The sequence below is a fragment of the Poecilia reticulata genome, linkage group LG1 (assembly GCF_000633615.1).
Source record: "Poecilia reticulata strain Guanapo linkage group LG1, Guppy_female_1.0+MT, whole genome shotgun sequence".
In the NCBI taxonomy this organism is placed as follows: Eukaryota; Metazoa; Chordata; class Actinopteri; order Cyprinodontiformes; family Poeciliidae; genus Poecilia; species Poecilia reticulata.
In genome coordinates this window covers 17,860,918-17,881,272 of record NC_024331.1, presented here as the reverse complement: position 1 = coordinate 17,881,272, position 20,355 = coordinate 17,860,918, and the positions used below count along the sequence as shown (strand labels likewise).

At 38.2% G+C, this 20,355-nt stretch overlaps 2 protein-coding genes across 4 annotated transcripts in view; both read right to left on the bottom strand.

Annotated features, from left to right (window-relative positions):
- Positions 1 to 551: 551 nt before the first annotated feature.
- On the bottom strand, positions 552 to 14,873 carry mttp (microsomal triglyceride transfer protein). 3 transcript variants are annotated; one of them, XM_008411358.2, is made up of 18 exons: positions 14,326 to 14,873; positions 12,850 to 13,048; positions 12,616 to 12,759; positions 9,967 to 10,074; positions 9,749 to 9,865; positions 9,518 to 9,657; positions 9,233 to 9,383; positions 7,971 to 8,128; positions 7,648 to 7,816; positions 6,862 to 6,969; positions 6,507 to 6,719; positions 6,208 to 6,419; positions 5,996 to 6,093; positions 5,093 to 5,214; positions 4,753 to 4,980; positions 3,439 to 3,563; positions 2,088 to 2,258; positions 552 to 1,993 (listed from the first exon to the last, which is right to left on the bottom strand). In XM_008411358.2, exons 1-18 carry the CDS (start codon positions 14,385 to 14,387, stop codon positions 1,846 to 1,848), a joined length of 2,673 nt encoding a protein of 890 aa, XP_008409580.1. In that variant the 5' UTR covers positions 14,388 to 14,873; the 3' UTR covers positions 552 to 1,845. The 3 variants fall into 3 exon arrangements, with proteins under 3 accessions (XP_008409580.1, XP_017165218.1, XP_008409572.1); XM_017309729.1 differs by having other exon boundaries at positions 12,850 to 13,045; XM_008411350.2 differs by having other exon boundaries at positions 12,850 to 13,052; positions 14,327 to 14,873.
- A 2,254-nt stretch (positions 14,874 to 17,127) lies between these two features.
- LOC103466032 (tetraspanin-5) overlaps positions 17,128 to 20,355 on the bottom strand; it is a 10,188-nt gene continuing 6,960 nt past the window's right edge. The window contains exons 7-10 of the mRNA XM_008411329.2: positions 19,876 to 19,992; positions 19,718 to 19,779; positions 18,860 to 18,905; positions 17,128 to 18,751 (exon numbers count right to left, since the gene is read on the bottom strand). Coding sequence (XP_008409551.1) covers positions 18,893 to 18,905; positions 19,718 to 19,779; positions 19,876 to 19,992 — 192 coding nt within the window. The 3' untranslated portion in view covers positions 17,128 to 18,751; positions 18,860 to 18,892. The remainder of the gene's footprint in view (positions 18,752 to 18,859; positions 18,906 to 19,717; positions 19,780 to 19,875; positions 19,993 to 20,355) is intronic.

The window sequence follows — 20,355 nt, the reverse complement described above, 5'->3', positions numbered from 1 at the left end:
AAATCTGAAAATGTGGCCCTCATCTCACCTCATCTCTAAATTGTTTGGCCCTTCTTAGCAAAATTCCTCAAGCTCACTCAAATTGAAAGAATAACATCTATTTTCAAGTCTTACCGTAAGTTATAATCGACTCAGGTCTTGACTTGGCCGGGCCGTACACATAAACATGCTTTTATCTAAAACCGTTTAGTTGTGGCCGTGGCCAAGTCTCTTGCAGCTAAAGATTCTTCTTCTACGTGGCGCCCGTTTCCTTTGCAAACAAAGCTGTTCCGTTCCGTTTTGATGAGTTGTTGGTAAATTGTAGAATGCTTTCTGATCCGTTTGCTGCTTTACTTGATCTCAGTGAAGCAGTTTATTCACTGACGTTCTCCAACAATCCTCTGAAGTCTTCACACAACAGCTAAATTCGTGCAGAGACCAGATTACACAGAGACGGTCTCCGTTTACCAATTAGATGGATGGACACTGGATTTAAAGGTTTATGTCTAATGTGTTTATTCTATCACGTTAGAATTATACACTGTTTTAATCAATCTAGGACAATGCAAAATGTTTCATCAGCACATTTTATTGCCAGCAAATAAATTTTGTCGAATCTTAAATATGGAAACCAACAGCAATAGTCATATTTTAAACTATTTCAGACATGGATATTTTAAAAATGCACTCAATAGAAGTGTTGATGGATTCATATTTTAATATTCAACTTACCTTACTACTAGAAAACAATGTTCTGATATTTATTTTGCTTGCCATATTTGTGATAATCAACTAGATTATCAGAAATCATCTAATTATCTAATCAACTAGATTATCACAAATATAATTAAAAACATTACTCTGTTAATCGTTTCACATGTCCAGTCTCATTCAGCAAATTTATTTAAAAAATACAATATAGTCAGGAAATAGTTTTCTGGTCTTGAAAGCTTTATGCACTTTTTCCAGCTTCGTCAGTATTTACAACTTCTTCTTCACTGTAGCGTCACAGTTTATTAAATGTGCCCATCATAAATATCATTTTTCAAAGAAATCCAAAAACACAAAATGTGAGAGCTCCCAATTTCTGACAAAAAAAACCAAAACATTTAATTAAAATGATTTAAATATAACCAGGTCATTTTAGCCCTTTGCCAATTCATGTCCTCTTTTTTAGCAACATTTTGACACCTTTCTTCTGTTTACCTGTAAAGAAATTATTTTGTACTAAATATGTAGCTTTTCAGTAGTTATTTAGTACAGAATAATTTCATGTCAGTTTATCATTCTAGTTCAGCATTTATGAAGATAAATGATGCTAAAAATGCTCCAATATGTTTGATTGAATTGTATATTATTTTACAACTTCTTCCATTTATTGATGTTCTGATCTCAGAGATTCTACTACTATGAAATATGACCAAACCAAATAACTACATTCGACCAACCATATTTCTAAATAAAAGACAATGAGTAAATTACATAAAGATAACTTTAAATTCTCAAAATGTGAAAGTAGGCATTAAACATCCGCAGAGCGATTTGAGGTACAGTCAGAACAAAAATATTCTGTGGCAAGACGACTATTTACATATTCAAATAAGATAGATAGACAGAATATGGCCTAAACTGTAAGAGCATGAAATGATGAAGCAGCAAAAATGACCAGCACCCCTTAAATACTCACAGGAATGTAAACGTTACTAAAAACATTCACCATTTCTTTTTGTGTTTGTTTTTTTTTTCCCACCCTTAATGATCTTTCATTGCCTGAGAAATCAAGACCTGCTTTTTCAGTGTAAGCATGTGTCAACCGCCTGCGAATCCAGTAAATCCTTTGGTAGCCGACACATCCGGAGGTTTTCTCTACCAGCTGGACTCAAAAACCCTTTTGCACATGTTGGAGTTCTCCTGATGGAGAGGGAACTCGGAGCCGGACACAAGCTGCTTTTTAGCCTTTCGTGACATAATGCTCTTCCCTGATGGCAGGCTCTCATACCTGGAAAAGTAATCACTAAAAAATAAAAACACAAATAAAAAGTTAAAGTTTGCATTCGCTAAAAGGAAAGTCAGACTATTTTGGGGTGGAGCTTTCAGCTGATCGCTACCTGACAGGGAAGGTAGCCTTGTCCATCTGCATGCACACCAGGAAGGGATATTCAGAGAACTGGACTGTGGTGATGAAGTCCAGAGAGGCTTCTGTGTCAAAGCTGACCTCCACACCAGCCCTCAGAAAGTCCATGTCCACCGTTACGTTGCCGGTGACCACTAAGGCTCCTCTGGAGAGAGAGAACCGAACAAAAGCACGGTCAACGAGATCAAGAAAAGTGACAAGAGTTCAGCTCAGGTCATCAGTTTCTTAAAATCAGGGTCGCATGTTGGAGTTACACCAAAGAAAGGTTTTAATTGAACAGCTGTAAATATTTTTTAATCATAGTGTTGAAAATACTATGTTTCCCAACATAGCATTTCCCATTACCTGGTCCAGATATTTTATTTACCTTGAGTTTTGAAACAAAAACGAAGAAAAAAAAAAAAAAAAACTTTTCTAACTTTGCCCTGGGAGACCAGCCAAGGCAAAGATGCTAGTGTGGTTTGGTGTTGCCCTATACATAGCCATCCAGTCTATTATCAGCAGTGGAGAGGTGCAGCTATGCTGGTCCATTCACCTGCCGGCACACAACTAATCCTGAAGACATTTACAAGTCCAGTTGTAAAGAAAAGGTGAGATTTATGGAAAAAAAAAAAAGCACAATAACATCCAGTCTAAGTGAAGCTCTTCCAAGTTGTACTGAATACAATCATTTAAAACATTAAAATAGTCGTCTCTCTTAATTCACTGTGTAACCTAAATTTACGTTGAAGTGACACGGCAGCATGAGTTAGCTCAGCAGCCATAAAACCGCATTTCAAGGTTTAAATTCTCTTGCGTTCTTCTTGAGCCCCGTTTCATCACCTGATGCCATGAGCCATCTGACTCAGAAGCGATGACGTGCTCCATTTTCAGCAGCTACTGTTGGGTGTTGACTGTAATGCTTTTAAAATAGAGACTCAGACACAACCCGACGTCGCCGGCACACGACAAAGGATCCGGGCGTGAAAGCGCAGTCCTGGAACACGCCCAGAGAGTCGGTGGAACGGATGAATCAGACGGCACTTATAGACCTGCTAAAGTTCAGATAAACCCAGCATCAAGAGAAATCCTATCACAACTGAGTGACACAGCAGGAACCTCTAAAATTATCTTCCTTTCAAGGCACCGAGATTGTTTTCTAAGAATTGTGTAAATGTCAACAAGGCCTCTGACCTGCGTGTGCATTACGTCGTACGGCGCATATAGCGCTTCTTTGACTCGGCGAGTTAATCCATAAATTTGACCGAACTTTGGCCGGGACCTGGACGCGGAGAGCATGTCCTCTGATGATGCAAGTTGTTTATATCAGCGTCTTTGACCAGTACCTGTTATTGACGCTGGTTTTTGACTCTCTGTACCACAGGCTTATCTCCATCCCTCCGGAAATGTCGATGGCTAAGCCTCCTTGAAACTCTGCATTCGCCTTCAGACCCGACTGAAGCTGGACGACCTGCAGGATGACAAATCCAAACAAAATAGGCAAGAGTGAAGTTTTGAAATTAGGGCTCTCTGAGTAAGGAAGAGCATTTTTATTATTTCCATAATAAAATTCTACAAAATTCATAGCAAACATTGCAATATTTCTCTGTTGAATTTAAGTTACATATATTAGATTAGTCATATTTGGTGATAAACGACTTAGAATGACAATGTTGTATTGACGAAACTATGGAGTCAAACTCAAAAAAGAAATCTAACTTTAAATTTGAGGACAATTATTCAGTGACGGTGGATGTCATGTTAAGAAATTGCAGTTATTTTTACCGTTTATAGCATCCCAAATATATATACATTTTAAAATTAAGTCAAAATGTTTGTATAAAGAAATTTAATAAAATGATATAACAGGTTGATGAAGGTATTGTCCCATTTTTGAAAAGTAAAAAAATAAATACAATAAAAAATTATAGTCATTTTTACAATATATGACATCTGTATCAATTTATTTGTTGAAGTGAGATTTACAACACTAAAAATACCAAATTAAAGATTTTTTTTTTCTCTTTTGTGAAATTGTTAATATAGCTATTCTTATTTTAAGCCTTTTTCCAGAATTTAATTAGCAGTGTCAGTGAACCTGGTGAGAATCAAATCAGCAGTATTTAACTGAGTGACTGACATTTCCTTAGACAGCGTTTTATTTATTATAACAAATGTGCACGTAGATCGACTGACCTCATACTTTTCTCTCACTTTCCAGGGTCAAACAGACTGGGCACAGAAGTCAAAATGGACAGCTCCCTTTTCAAAAATAGGACAATTATGGCTTCATCAACCTGTTAAAGTGATGGCATCCAGCTCTTCAGACACTGTTCTCTTTAAGGTTAAAGCTGTTGGGGGCTTGACACAGACATACCAAAGCTCTGGTGAGAGAAGCTTGATATATATGCGCCATATCTGTAAATTAATAGACACCATATGGCGCACATGTTAAACATGGTTTACGAGCGCCTTTTCTGCCAGGCTTCCGCTAACGTGCTTATTAAGTTGAGTTTTGCTCCATTGAGGTTGGAGCTATTAAAAAAAAAGGAAATTAAAAAAGCTGGACCTCTACACAGGATATTGTTCTGTTTTCCATGAGAGCTTTAAATAGGATTCCACTTTAAAAACGCGAAAGCTCTCCGTGTTAAGCCGCGTACCTCGGAGTGATCCGTGAGCAGGATGAGTCCTTTCACCACGTTCATTGGCTCCCCGGTCATGGAGAACATTTTGGACATGAGGTCACTGTAACCCTTGAAGAACGTGACGGGTCGCAGCTGAACGTCGAACAGCAGAGCTGACATACCGGCAAACGACTCCAGGTCTTCCTCCCCCTCATCGGGAGTGGCAGCGATTAGAGACTCTAAACCCTGAGCCTCAATCGCCACCTGAAAGACAAAAAGAAATAAGAGATTAGCATAAGACAGATTTTTTCCAACAAAGTAATAAAAATGATAAAAAAAATAAATAAAAAAAACTCGTGTGTCCTTGTGTGTGCACCTGCAGCCCATGTAGCATTGAACCTTGACTGGCACCATAAATATTCATGTTACTTCTTCTGAGGATACCAGAGCCTGAGTACAGGATGTCCAAACTGTATGTCGAGGTCACATCAGGAGATTCTGTGGGAACAGCAGGTTGTTTGTTTTTTGGGTTTTTTTTAGTCTTTTTGTTTTTTATTCAAGACCAACATAAAATGCTTCTGTAAAATGTTTTAATTTAATGATCATTTTAACAACTTTTATTTTCCATGTCCATTTTCACCAAGTTGTAGCCTGTAGAAATAACATTACAACTAATTGAAGGCCTGACAAACTTTTGAACTTTTTTCAGATCTTGCAACAGTAAATTCAAAACTCTCTTTGTATTTAATCATGAATTTACATGACACACTAACCCAAAACCACAGCTCATTAAAAGTAGTACAAAAAAGTAGTAACCAAAGTTAAAATGTTTCAACAGGTAAAAATAAGGAATTGTAGCATTTTAATCAACCTTCAATCCGATACTCAAAAATAAAGTCCAGCTTCACCATCCAGGAGGAGAATGTCAGAGCTACAATGGAATGGTGTATAATACAAGTGAAAATATTACGTCTAGGAATAAGTTCATTGAAAATCTGTTGAAATATGTGAAAACTGACATCCGCTGACGCTTTCCATCAAATCTGACTGAGCTTGAGCTATTTTGCAAAGAGGAACGAGCAGAAGGTTCTGTTCCTACATACTCAAGGCTGGTAGAGGCGGTCCAAAGTTGCAGCTGTTGTGTGCAACTTTGTGTTTGTCTGTCACATAAAATTCCAGGTAAGTTTGACTAAAACTGAAAGGCGTTCAAGGATTATGAAACCTTTAGCAATATAAAACATTTTCAGGATAGAAACAAAAATATGTTCCTGTTACTTACGGGCCATGAATCCTGAGAATGCAGACGATGACCCAACTTTAGCAAAGCGATCGTAGTTATGGGAAATCATGTCCTCCAAAGCTCGTTGTATAATTTTGCTGCAGAAATGCAAGTAATAACTTCATGTTACCTTATTATGTTCTAAGTACGAGTCTGTGTTTACGTTTGTTGGAGTGGCTGCTCTGTCAGTCTGAGCTTCCTGTATAACAAACCTGGCTGGCATTTGAAAGCGAAGGATGTCCTGGATCTTCGACAGCATGTACTTGTTCATCTCATGCGGCAAGTTTCCGATGGACAGAAGCAGATTTTTCACCTCGATGTACGAAGGGTTGCTACTGAGGATGACGTCAGCGGCAGCAGCTCTCACGTTCTTCTCATAGATTCGCCTGTTCTGGTGGTAAATCCTGTTCACGGTCTGTTTGACCTGGAAAGTGAGAGAAATGTTTGAGATCAGTCCTTCTACATGGAAGTAAAACCCACTGAACGAGCTGCAATGTCTGCTGTGGTTTACCTCGGGGGTGATGAGGTTGACGTCGTATCTCTCCAGGGCTGTGAGGGCAATGGTGCTGTAAGATCCCACCTCCGACTCCGCAAACTTTGTGAGGATGGGAATGGCGTCGGGGAGCAGAGAGTTCTTCAGTGCCAGAAGGTACATCTGGACCTCGGACTCAACCTGCGTGCTTTCAGGACCTTCTAAAATCATCTTCTTCACCTGCACCACTGTCTGAAAGGGAAAAATATTCAATCTCAAAACTAATTCTCAGGAGAACTACACAAATTCTGGTACCATAAGGACGTTTACATCAAGATATAAAATTCAGGTAACTTTAGCTTTTTTTTCCTAAAAGATTTTCCTGGAAGCTCACCGGTATATCACAGCTTCCTTTCAGACAGAGCTTGTGGACCAGAGCTCCCATGATGATCACCACAGATTCTTTGATCTCCGTGCTGCTGATCTTTCCCTTTGCAATGTTCTGCGAAGACAGAATTGCTACAGTTTATTCAAAAGTAATGCACTTACAGTGCTGCAGAAATCTTGTCATTCACCTTCCACTTTTTCACACTTTGTCAACCAGAAAAATCAATGAATTTTGTTGGGAAATAGTGTTATAAATTATGAACAAGCCTTTCTTTGTAATGTGGAAGAAATAGGATGCACGATTTTCAATTTGTTTACTAGTAAAAGTCTGAAAATGTGGGATGCATTTCTATTCAGAAGTTTAAAGAACAGTGTCCCAAACTATGAACATCACATCCGGTGGTGTTAAAATAATCATCCAAAAATGTATGGCATCACAGCAAACCTACCAACACGTTGCTTTTTCACATTTGTGTTGTTTTTTTTTTTAATAAATGATTTTTAAAATCATGTAAACTTTTCCATTTTGCTTTAGAGAATCAAGAAAATGAAAATAAATAAAACTGCATTTTATTTGCGTGTGGTTGTAACAAAACAAAATGGAGGACATTTTAACAACTGTGAACATTTTTGGAAATGCACCGTTCGTACTCATACATGTTACATGTGTACCATTTTCGTAAGCCACGTTCAGTTAAAGGACCTGCTAAGTGGTTACAGTTTGAGGTTTGTCTTACCATAAAACTAAACAAAATCCTCTTTGTCACATGTCAAAGCTGTGCACTACACCTACCAGCAGAGCCTGGAGCATTCTCTCATTGGGATGGGAGGCGAAGCCACATGCATAGAGAAAACGCTCCTGCAGAACCGAACCCTTTGCGTCGGTGAAATTAAGAAACTCAAGCATGGCATCCAGAGATGCAGGGGTTTGAGAAGAAGTCACCGCATCTACCACCTGAGGTCTGACAGAAGCAGAAAGTAATTAAAGCTACAACTGTTAACACTTTGGTAGGATAGTAGCATTCGCAGATTCTTAGAATTTAACATTTTCAGGTTAAGTGACAAGCAGAGTCATAAAATCAATATGTATAAAAAAAAAGGTAGGATCTGGTTTACAGGGTTGTCTTGCTGGCACTTTTCAGAACTTTGAGAATCTCGTCCTTGGACGCCTTCCTAATGCTCTGGATGAAGCCCAGGAAGCTGCGAGGAGCCGTGGCTTTGGACAGGCTTGCTGGCTCCAGCTGCTTTTGCACCGCCTGCCAATGTTCGAAGAGCTAAGCGTGGGGAACACAGGGGGCAGAAAAGGATTAGAGGACATATCATCTTCAGTCAGTGTTTCAAGTACAAAAATACACTGCGTCCGATTAGTAACAGTGTGTTATAAAAATTCATTTTGTCATAAACACTTGTCCAACTTGACAGAGAATGTGTAAAAAAAGGACAAGAATAACTGTGAGTGAATTATAATCTTGTGCTGTTGTTTTTTTTATAATGTATTATAATCTATTATTCTATTATAATAGAAATGTTGTCCAACAGCAGTAAGGAGACACAACAGACTGGCACCCTACACAGAGATTTAAAAGCACTGTCTCATGACTACAACCTGCAAGTAACAAGGGTGTTTAAACTAACCGTTTTCCAACCAGCTGTCATCATAATACGTTAACCTAGCCAAAAGTGCGGCCATGTTTTATAGTAAAAGCAGTGAATGAAAGCAGCTGAAAGTCCATATAATCAGTTCATGTTTTAATCATTAGGATTCTTACTATGTGGGTTGGAGAGGAAGTCAAAATACAATCTGTCTTTCATTTGGCTTGGAGTCTAAGAAAAAAATTGTTGCTGTTAAAGAGACTAGCTTTGGTGGGTTAGGAAAAGTCCACTGGCTTCACTTTCTCAAATATCACCCAACTTCTCTTTTCCTACCTAGCAAGATTCTCCAAGTAGGAATGTGTTGCCAGTAAACACACATCAGTTTGACATGATTTTATTAAAATCAATAGTCATTCTCTTTGCAGCTTCAAACGACACGTTACCATATCTGGGAGTGTGTTTCAATTTATGGGATGTGTCAAAAACCAGAATTTTTAAATTGCTTCAAGAAATCACTGCAAAGGTCAATTGCGATTTATTTTTATTTTCAACACTTTCATGTCTTGTAGGAGGTTTTTCTGGCTCTAAAATGTGATATTTGCTCATTTGAAAATCTCAGTTTAGTCCATTTACCATTTATCATATTTACCCTTTTAGGAAATTTTGAAGTTTTCTTATGTGGATGAAACAAATCTCTACCACCTTACAGTAATTTCAAAACCAAACCATGTTTGTGTACGAGTACAGAGTGAAGATATAGTGTGTGAAGAATAATTTGTACTTACTGAAGGACAGCCTTTGCATTGAGTTTTTAGCTTCTCAGGAACAACACCAACAGCTGCCAGTTTTCCATCTACTGACTTGACGACTCCAGCAACGTCTTTTCCAGCCACCTCAAGTGGTCCAGCCTCTTTACCCAGCAGCACCAGGGATTGTCTGGGAAACAACAATGTTCACATGTAGAGTTTCCAGTCGCAGAGCTAGTTATAACACACCTAAACATTTTTATATGGGTAAAAAAAAAAAAATACATTAAACTTTTTGTAGATAACATTATATTACACAATTACCTGGATAGGATTTTAGCAGCAGTGGGTCGGTGAGCGTTAACACCCAGAAAGTGAGTTTCTTCAGCCTCTGCTGACCGGATGAAACCATCTTCAAGTTTAAACACTGTAACAGAACTGGATTTCCTATTTACACCCAATACCTGGATGGGAGAAGACATTAAGTGACATTTAGAACTTTACAACTGATTGCTCCTCCTATAAGATGACGAGTTGTTCTGAACGCTGACTAACCGTACTATGTGTGGTAAATCCGGTCTCTGACGTCTTACACGTCTCCAGGATCTTGGTTCTTGTAACTTGACCTTGCGCTGCTTGATACTGAACTGTGCACCTCCCGGACACATCATTCTGTTGTACGACATGGTTTGAATTTGTTTACCAATTTGCAAGCATTTTTTTTTTTTATTACACAATCACTTCTGGTGAGTAAATATTGTAATGCTCTTTACCTCAACAACTTTCCCGGTATGGATCTGAAACTGCAACAAGCTGCTGATACCTCTTTTTAAATTCTTGATGGTTGCAGGTTCTGACCAGTAGGAATAGAATGCTTTTATCTGCATGGGGTGTGTAGAAAAGAAAGCAACACGTCAAGAGAGAAAAAAACATGCTTTGAAATGACATGCAGCAAAACTTTGACCTGTAGATAAATTAGCTACTGAGCAAAGCAGCCTTCACAAAGGCATCCAGGGTGTCAGTTTCCTATGGTACATTTGTGTTCACAAACATATGTGCATAGTTATGACATCAGACACTATTTACATTATGTGTTGCTCTCTGGAGTCCAGATCAAAACCACACTCAGACTGTTACAGCATTAGCACCTATAATTACTGAATGAGTCTTTAATAGCTACTTAGTTAGAAGTAAATTGCTGATCTTCTGATACCCCCCAACAATAATATTTAAGGATTGTTTATGGAAATTATTAGTGTGATACTTTATTATTGAACCTCTAATGGTAACAAGATATGTAGCTCGATAATGCTAAAGAGCCAGAATGGAAATATGCCAGATATTTCTCCAGCATGTGGAGTAAAGTAGTTTTGTGCGAGCTTTGCAACATTTAGCTGAAATTGTGCTGACAGTCAAATTTGCAAACATAGACCTGACTGCCAACTTTTCATAGTCAACTATCGACACTGTGACTGACGCCAATGATGATTTAGTAATGTAAATGTGATTTAGACAATGCTACTGCTGTGCTGAATAAATTAAATTAGGAGTAGTCATGCGGTATAAAAAAACACAGCAGTAGTTTTTTCAGCACAGCAGTGAAAACTGCTGTGCTGAAAAGCAGTTTTTACTGCTGAAAAAACATGCTCACATAGTTCACATGCTAAAACTTCACATGTCAACTTTAACTGCAGTTCACATGTTGACGTTTACATGCTAAAAGTTAGACAAGTGGAATTTCACTTTTTCTATAACAATCTGGAATATGTTGATGATCAGTCAAAGGAGAGACATTTTGGTATAGTGCATACATAAAACTTTTGTCCGTTGCTGGTCTTTGTCCAAAAGTGGATGCATCTGGATCTATTTTCTACCATTTTCTTTCACTTTAAAAAGTAGCTTGTATTCACCAAGAGTAGATTTTCCATGTGTGGCATTTTACCATTCAATTTATTTTTGAATTTATCTATAAACAAACGACAAGAATGAGTACCTTAAACATGTAGTTAATTACTTGCTTAATTTAAATAGCCAAATATATATGCTGCATTTTTTTTGCCAGTTAGAAATTGGCAAAAAAAAAATATAGATATTGACTAAATTCTACGTACAGGCTTTCTTTAAGATTAATGCTTTCATGTAAGAGAAAATTACTTTTACTTTTGCAGTATTAAAACATAAAAAAAGGAACCTATTCTGGACATGTCAACCAAAACCCAATCATTTAGTGACAAGATTCTTTACAAGTTTCTAGTAAAATGAAAGATTTGACTGAATCAAAATGGCTGCACAAATCCCTTTAGAGATTGGACAGCCCACCAAAACGTTACCTGCCAAACTTCTCCAAACAGGGGTTCGGTTTAGCTCAGTGACACACAGTTTCCAGGTCATGAATGTAGAAAGGAGCCAATTACATCATCCTATAATGTTTCCTTTACAGTATGATATTTATTTGTGGTACTCAGCCACAATATCAGATAGGACTACCATAAATAGACTGTCTGCTGCTACTGTGTGTTATTCCTCCCCCTTTCTGACTGGTATGAATAATCCGACAACACCAGTGGAGACTCGTCTGTCCCATTTGACTGACAAACAAAAATGTTTCTTCTTTAGTGGAAACCTTAAAATCAATTCCATTCTGTTTGCACTGTAGAAAAGACGGGGGGAAAAATGTCTTAGAAACATTGTAGAGTAGAGAGGATGAAATATTATTATTGAATACTCAGAAAAGAAAGTCTAAAATAAAATATTGTGAATGTTTTTTAAATGAATCATTTTATATTTTGTAAATATAGTTTATGAAATACTAAAAAAAATTCTCAAACCTGTTCAGCACTACTAAACACTTGGAATGGAAACAATAAATAACATTGTTTTGTTTTGTTTTTTAAATACTAAATCTACTACTAACACCATTGATATCTCAATTTCATTTGAGGTCCCCTTTATATCTGGACTCAACAGGTTATCAAAGACACTGACGTCATTCACATTAATAGTTTACCTCAGCAAGATATTCTTCCATCAACCTACAACCATTTCTTTTACTCTGACTCATTCATAAATTTAGACATTGACCTTCTGAATCAGCTGACCTTTGATAAACGCACACACATTTCTGTTAATTCCCCTGCCAGCATCATCACTTTAACACTATCCAAATAGAAAAAAAACAACAACTTTATAATGCTCTGAAGACATCTGCCTGGCTTTCCTCCACTCCTGCACATGCCTGCATATCAGTACTTGTGTACTACAGATAACTTTTCCTAGGATTGCTCTCTGGCTGTAGTAAAAAGTGTGTTATATCTGGGGTCAAAAGCTATTCTGGGCACTCCGCTTATTATCGTTGCAGGAAACTGCAGACACTGCAGCCACAGATGTTAAAAAATGAGTGGTAGTAGTGTTGAAGTTCTCACCTTCCCATTTTTCAGATGCACCAGGAAAGGTTTTGTTAGAGCTTCTAGTTTGGTTTTCCCCAAGATGCTTTCGGTCGTGGCTCCATGAAGGATGTTGTTCTTCTCTGACCTCTCAGTCACAGGCTCAATCCTCACATTTGAGATCTGTTGAAGAGAGTAACCTCTTAAGTACTTTTATTCTAAAGGAGAACCTTGTTTAGAGAACTGTGACAGTCATTTTTTGGGCCCACATACAGCCAGCTGAATCAGCTGGTCGTCCTTGTTGCTCGGATCTCTCCAAACGAGGTTGACGTTCACGTTGCTTGAGATTCTGTAGCCGGCGCTGCCCTCCTTTGACCCCCAAGCTTTGTCCAGCAGGAGCTCAGTGGTGTAGCTGAATTTGTACAGCTGGTTGTTGTTCAGCCGGGGTCCAGCAGCAGCAGCAGCAGCAGCAGCACCTGGAAAAACAGGACATGCAGCTTGAAGCAAAGTCAAAATGAGAAGGCGCTACAATGAAACACTTGTCTAACTTATCATTGTCAATGTAAAATTACCATAGAGTGTAAGTAACTGAAAGCAGTTTAGTCATTTATTAAAGATGTTTTGTAATCAGAATAGTTTTAAAATATTTTTCATAGCACATCCAGCTGAAACAGTTTTGCTTATTAGTGTAAAATAGTGCCAAATATTTTTGTTGGTGGGTTTGAAAACAATCTTCTCAGCCAAACCTTAGTATTCAAGAAAAACTAAGAATCGTTTTCAATAGATTTTTTTTTTTCTAAACAAGAACAAAATAACCTTAAGCAGCTAAAAAAGACATCAATGGACTTTCCCCATCATATTTCAATTCCTACAGTCAGTTGAATTTAATTCAATTCAATGGATTTATAGAGAGGCAATTCACAACAAATATCATCTTGAGAAGATTGATGTAAAGTCATTCTTATCAATAAATGTTTTTCTATTGATTATTGAGAAGAGCATATATTGTTTTCAAAGTACCATTTTGTAAAAAATATATGTTTCTCCGGCTCTATCAGAAATAAACTTTTTGATTTATTAAAAAAAAACAACAAAAAAAACATTTTATCCATTCAGCCAAACTTAGTAAAATAATGTTGGGTGTAACTGTAATTCAGACACCTTATTCTAGGACTCACTCCTTGTATTGTCTCATTTCTTCTTATTCTTCTCAGTGGGTATAGTGGACATGGTGTTGAGCTGATTCAATCATTGAACTGGGTGTGTTCCAGGTGAGAGGAGATAGATGTGTCATTCGGCCATGAGGGAATACAAACTGACGTGTCACTTTTTGATTTCATCACCGGCTGCTTGCGCTAAACTTCCACCAAATGAAATTCAGGGTCAATTTGTTGCATCAAACTGCCTTAAATATTTCAGGAACTTAAAAAAGGAAAGTGTTAGTAAAGGTCATCATCTGACTTTTTTTTCCCTTCTGACTGTCTCTAAAAGATGATCTCTGACTATGAGTGTGATGGAGATCCCCAGCCTGCATCGATTCATTCATTCACTGCTTTCCACAAATCCAGACTGAAAACCGTAAAGCTGCTCAGAAAGTCCAACAGCAGCTTTCAAGTTTTAAGTGCCCAAGTTTTAAGATTACAACTACAAACCAATGGTTTTGCAGGCTCAAGGTGAACCAGCTGTCTTCAGTCAGCTGTCATCTAAAGAACTGCTGGCATCTAAGCATCTCAAGAACCAATTCACTCACCTTTGGTGGAAGCTGTGGCAGAAGTGGCTGCGCAAAGCAACAAAACAGCCAGAACCAACATTGTGCGTCCTCCTCTCCCTGCAGCCAGGTGATCCAAGCCCAAAAAGCTGCTGAAGTGGCACCAATGAAAAGGCCAAAAAGAAAACGCACAGCGAGCCCGAGCCTCTTGTGTCCTGCTTTATCTGAGGGGAGGGCAGACTCCAAACTCCACGCTCAAGTACTAAGTACGAGATAACCCGCAAATCATTAACCAGGGCAGCACAGATTTGACAGGAACTGCTGCCGTCTACAGATGCGCATGCAGCCAGGTGGGTCATTGTTTTAAAAAATACACCGAGGCCATGTGATCGATTAATTAGTCCAAACACGTAGCTTAATCGGATTGATTTTCTTCGTCATAAGAGTGAGATCACAAATCTTTTTTTTTTTTTTTTTTTTTTTTTTGCGGCTTTAAAGCACAGAACACATTTTCGAAAGCTGAACTAAGATTGCGTAGAGTTATCAAAATGTAATTTATGACGGTTGTAGTTACCAGGAGCTGATATGCAAAAGTCTTCATGCCGGGACACCTTTCACCTAATTTCCCCCCCCCCCCCCCGAGATGAACAGTCGGCACTTTGTCATGTTACGTTTGCAGGAAGTGGGAAGTCCTGCCAGAGAAACCAGCTCGAATTACAGCTTTCCCACTATAGAGGTGTCAAGTCTTTATTAGGCTGGCCTGTTTTGCTTTCTGCAATATTTGCGTACAGTCTCAAGCACTTTGAGTCATACGTTTAAATTATGTGTTGATCTGCGTTTTTGTTTACCGAGATTGAGATGCCGTGCAGTCGAAGGGTAAATTGTTTATTAGATGTGTTTTGTTACCGTACTTTTATTTTATACGCAGATTATATTTGACTGCATCACTATTTTAGTTTTCATGGCAGAAATAAATAACACTTTTGTATGAATAACCCACGTCTCTTTATTGTGTTGCCTTTTGATCAAAATTGGGAAGCTATGCGAAAGGGACGCTTGACTGACACCAGCATAAACGAATTGAGATGAAGGCATGTGTTATTCCCTCTGAATCATGCCTCGAGAAAACTGGCTCAAGTTTATTTATTTGCCTTAAGAAACATTTTTGCTGAACAGATTCTGATCTGTTTGTTAAAATTTAAAATCCGAGCCTCTGTGTGATCTGTATAATCTGTTTCACTTAGTGGATTGAGTTGCCTAAATAAATTGCCTAATTTATTGAATATTACTTTAGATAGACACACATATTCAATGACTGGATATTTTTTGAAATATTCTGAATTCAGGCCTGCAAGAACTAAGACAGTTTGAATTACACTGGCCAGCCAGCAGATGTCAGTGTTTGCCTGTTGCTCTGTTTATCTTCCTCTGCCATGAGTTTACAGCTCCTCTAGGTCAGGGGTCTTCAACTCCAGACCTGGTGGCCGGTTGTCCTGCAAGTTTTAAACGTGTCTCAGTTTCAACACACCTGAGTGAAATCCTCAGCAGGACTCTGGAGAGCCTGAAGCGTTCTGAGGCGTTCCTTTCATACCTCTGTAGCTCTGGTTAATCTGATGAATGATTCTGCTCCGTTTCAGAAGCAACAACGTGCCAACCTATGTGTGTACAGATATTACTAAGAGCAAATGTCAGTTCCAGTGAAAAGTATTATTACATCAGCTTGAATAAGCGTGCTATTATTCACTTCAGAGGAAAGAAAAGAAGCAGAGATTATGAGAGCGTCATGCCAAAGGTCAAAGCTTACGTTTCAATCAATTCCCTGATAGCACAACAAAGCAGATAAGCTTTATTCACATTATCTCAACTGAAGACTGTCTGTGAGTTCATGTAAAAAAAATTTAAAAAATCAGTGCAGTTACATTTCCTAAACAGGTTAAATAAAAATAGCGTCCTTGTGGTTTTCCACCACAGACAAGCCTTCGACCACTTCCTCTCTGTCACATAAATGGCTGCAGATCAGAGAAACAGAAAAACAGAGGGAGCATGCAGTGCTCTCTTCTGAGCCATATTTTTCAAAAATCCTTAAAAATAACAAGGTTTTTTTATATTTAATCTTTCCCCTGCAATGTTCATATTTTATAATTAATTGATTTTATTATACCAAACAGGTATTATATCATTTTAATTCTAGATATAGCTTTGCTTAACTCCCATTTGACCAATGTCATTTGTTGTTAGAAGGATAACACTGCAAGTGGCAGAAATACTCGTTTCAAACACTAGGTGGAAGGAGAGAGTAATGCTTCACACTCATTAACAGAATAAGAAAAACAGCTCCTTTGTTAGACATACTAATAAGAACATGCAATTCATCCTGTTTGTTACCATTTTTGTTTCTAGAAATTACTATAAAAGGGTTGAAATCACAACATATTCGTGTATAAAAATGGATGAAATCCAGGCAATAAAGCCTGTTGTGAAACTCCAGCAAAACCTGAAAGTTTATCTCCATATATTCTCTCAATCTAAGGTGATGGAGATGATCTGGAGCAATTTTGCAAAAAAAATAAATGTATACAAAAATATCAGTAATTGTAAAGCTAGAAAAAATGATGCATCATTTTCTTCCACTGTACTACTTTATATTGCTGTGTGCAATCCAAATAATGAATCCCAGTTGGCTTGGCCTATCTCCTGCCATGTTTTGGTTTGGTTTTTAGGTATCCTGTTTTGCTCTTGGTATCGTTTTGGTCAATAGGATTTAAAAGCTGTTCTTTTCCAGCTTCCTGTCTGCATCCCAGTCCCCCTCACTAACACAAAATCTTAACAAAACTAAACCCAGAAAACGTACAAGGTGACATTTATTCAGATATTTGCATACATTTACATATTTTACATTGTAAAGTCACTGAAAATAGAAAATGCACCATCTTTCAAATGACATTAATGAAAGGAACTGTCTAACCCTTAAAGGGTAATAACTATTATAATAGTGAGAAACATACATCAGAAATTGTATTTTTGTATTCAAGTCAAAACACAGAATTTTACAGCCAAAATTAAGAATCTTAGCAGTTTTATTTCCGTCAACATCTTAGAGTTGAATGAGGAAGTATTTATTTGTTTTCCGAGAAGACATTTGATATTTACAAGAACTAACATAGGAAACAAGAAGAAAAAAAAGATTCTAAGCAGAGATCACAAATATGGCACTAGATGGTGAGAAATAATGTGATTAGCAAACACAGACAATCAGAAGCTTTTACCGAAGAAAAAAAAAATCAATATTTTTAAAAACCATTTCTGGTTTATTAAAGTATCTACATGAAATCCAGTGATCCGAGGAAGCAAATGTTTAGAAATGACAGTTTTGTCTGACAATGTTTCAGTTCAGCCCGTTAGATTTCCAATAAACCCGCTGCTGGAGCCTGAAAGGACTTTTTTTTTTACATGCAAACACAGAAACAATTGTATCCCGGCGCAGTCTGATTTCAACCAAAACTGCTAGTGGAAAAGCTGGAGAGTTTTATGAGCCGGCCGTAAATCGCATCTACATGCTGTTAAAGGGGGGAAAAGGGAATCAGCATGCAGTTAATTATGGCACTTGAGAAATTACTTTAAAAACATCCGGCTGAAGTAGGCGATATCAAAGGAGCGGTAATAAACCAACATCTCTATCACAATTAGTTTGATTTCATCAGTGGAAATACGTGATTCGTATTAATAAATGAAAGAAAATAAAACTCACAAACACGATGTGCGAACATCTCCGGTTGTTCTCTCCCCAATTAAGAAAAGATGAACGAAACCAAAACGCTGAAATTAACTTCCATCACTGTTTCATGATGACTAAAGTGCTTCGATCTGAATTTGGATTGCACACTGCATCCATGCATTTGGACCTTTTCTGTCACTGATGAGCTACTTAAACTTTACACAGCCTCCCATAAACGATGACGTAACACTGTAATCCCACAGAGAAAACTCTTCACTAAAGTTACAGTAGTTTAGAGCAGAGTCCGTTAAACGCTGGGCAAAGTGCCGACCAGCCGGGTCAAGTGTGATGATTCAATAAACACCGTGAAATACTAAATCAAATACATTTAGGCGAGCCAGTGATCCATCAGAAGGCAAACGGCATGCGGTGCATTTCCGGAACTTCTTTCGTCTTTGCGCGCATTCCTCCTAATGCAGCAGCTGCAAGCTGCAGCTGTAAAAACTCATTTACAATCTCACTTTAGTTCCTGTGTGAACAAATCATCTCCCTCCTCAGCTCCTCCATGCAATCTTTTTACTTTTAGAGCTACTCCTACGGGGATGAATTGGACTGTTTTTATGACGCTCTGCATCAGAGCTCTGAACAGATTTCGGAAGGAGCATTTCATTTAAAACGACTCGTATCAGTTTGCAATGAACTATTTACATGAGACTAGTGGAATCTTGGCTGATGGTGTCCAAACTTCAGTCCTGCAGAGAAAAGACGAAACGAAACTGTCAGTCCAAACACGCAGGGCGGAAAGGGAGAAATCTAGAGAATACAATGCAAGCAGAGAGATTTAATCTCTCAGTGTTTACCTGATGCATCCCTCCTGTCACTGCGTGAAGGTCTTAGGTGAACAGACTGCACACAAACAGAAGCCAGAGTTAAAAGAAAAATGCCTCCTTAGGTTTGCAAATAACAGAACAGCACAAAGCAATACATAATTACAAAATTTAGGTAAAACCCTAAAACCCTTCTTTAAAAAACAAAAGTAAAAATAAAAAGGTTACATATAGACCTTATTTAATGAAGCACAAATGTTTGATTTTATTCATGTAAACATACGAATTTAAGACAGTGTGCTGTCTGGGGACAAACTCCTTCCAAATAAACCTTACTGATCCTGTTTCTTTGTGGCATTTGCATTTTTCACAACGCAAAGTAATTTAAGAGCTGGTGAAAATCTGGTCCTGTTTAAGACTGGCTGAGGTCTATAATCAAGAGGATTTTTTTTTATGACTTTTTGAGACCTCGCAGAAACCCAGTAAGTATGTTTGGTGTGAAACAGCTGGCCCGTTCTCTCACCCCACTCTTCAAAATCGCGACGGGAAAGCCGAAAGCCAAGAGACCGTGCCAATAAAGTACAGGCGCATTTGAGACGTTTGCTCTGTGTGAATGAGAAGCGTATGATGTACATGCCATGATCTGAGCCTGAATAAGTTAAAAACAGCTGGAACCTTGACCTGCAAAGCTCGATGGGAAACAATGTCTATCTTGTCACCAAGAACAATGAGAAGGATGGTAATAGCACCAAAGTTGAGGTTCATTTTAAGGCTTATTTTCTCCAAGGGTGCCAATATATTTAAGGAGCGCTATGGAACAATTTGGAAGCTCAGAGTCCTGTGGCTGAAACTCGCATCCCACTTTTTTTGGAACAAACTATTGTCACTTACCAGCTTTCTCTCACAGCTTCAATGTCGCTCACAAGATTCTGTGCCAAACAGATCCCAAATATCTAAGAACAGACACAAACAAACCAGATTAGGATGATATTAGACACAGGAACACATCGGATGTAAGATGGGGGTTTATTTCCCACACACTTCCCCACCTGCAGTAATGCAATTCCGATGAAGATGCCCGCCACCACGGTCAGGTTGTCTTGAAGCCACCTCTCAAACTGTGGGACGCAGCCTTTGATGTAAATGAAGTTTCTCTGCTCTGAATCCTAAAAAAAAAACAAAAAAAAAACACACATTCATGAGTTAAACCATGAATTATTTTGATTCTTATTCCATGCAGAAACACTGTTGGGTCTGGATGTCCTTTTGTAATCCTTAATGGCACGGTTACCTTTGATGGGAGCACATGTGCTGTATTTTGATCTCTTGTTCTCCTTCGGAGTGAAATCCCTCTAATATTCCTCACTTGTTAACAATAACTCAGCTCACTGTTTTCCTGTTCTGAGTCTTGCTAAAACTGCCCAACTGCAGCTCAAATGCAAGGCCAGGAAAACAAACAGAGCCTTCCCCTTACATTTTGCTGCTATGGAGAACAGCCAAAGCTAATGACGGAGGGTGGGTGTGGGAGG

Bases quoted from the DNA above. Each gene is read 5' to 3' on its own strand.
- mttp (XM_008411350.2), bottom strand. From the start codon at position 14,387: ATGTTGGTTCTGGCTGTTTTGTTGCTTTGCGCAGCCACTTCTGCCACA. The intron at 7,817-7,970 runs GTAAACCAGATC...TGCTTCTGTCAG, and splicing joins AGTGCCAGCAAGACAACCCT to ACCTCAGGTGGTAGATGCGG. The intron at 6,970-7,647 runs GTAGGTGTAGTG...CTGTCTTCGCAG, and splicing joins GAATGCTCCAGGCTCTGCTG to AACATTGCAAAGGGAAAGAT.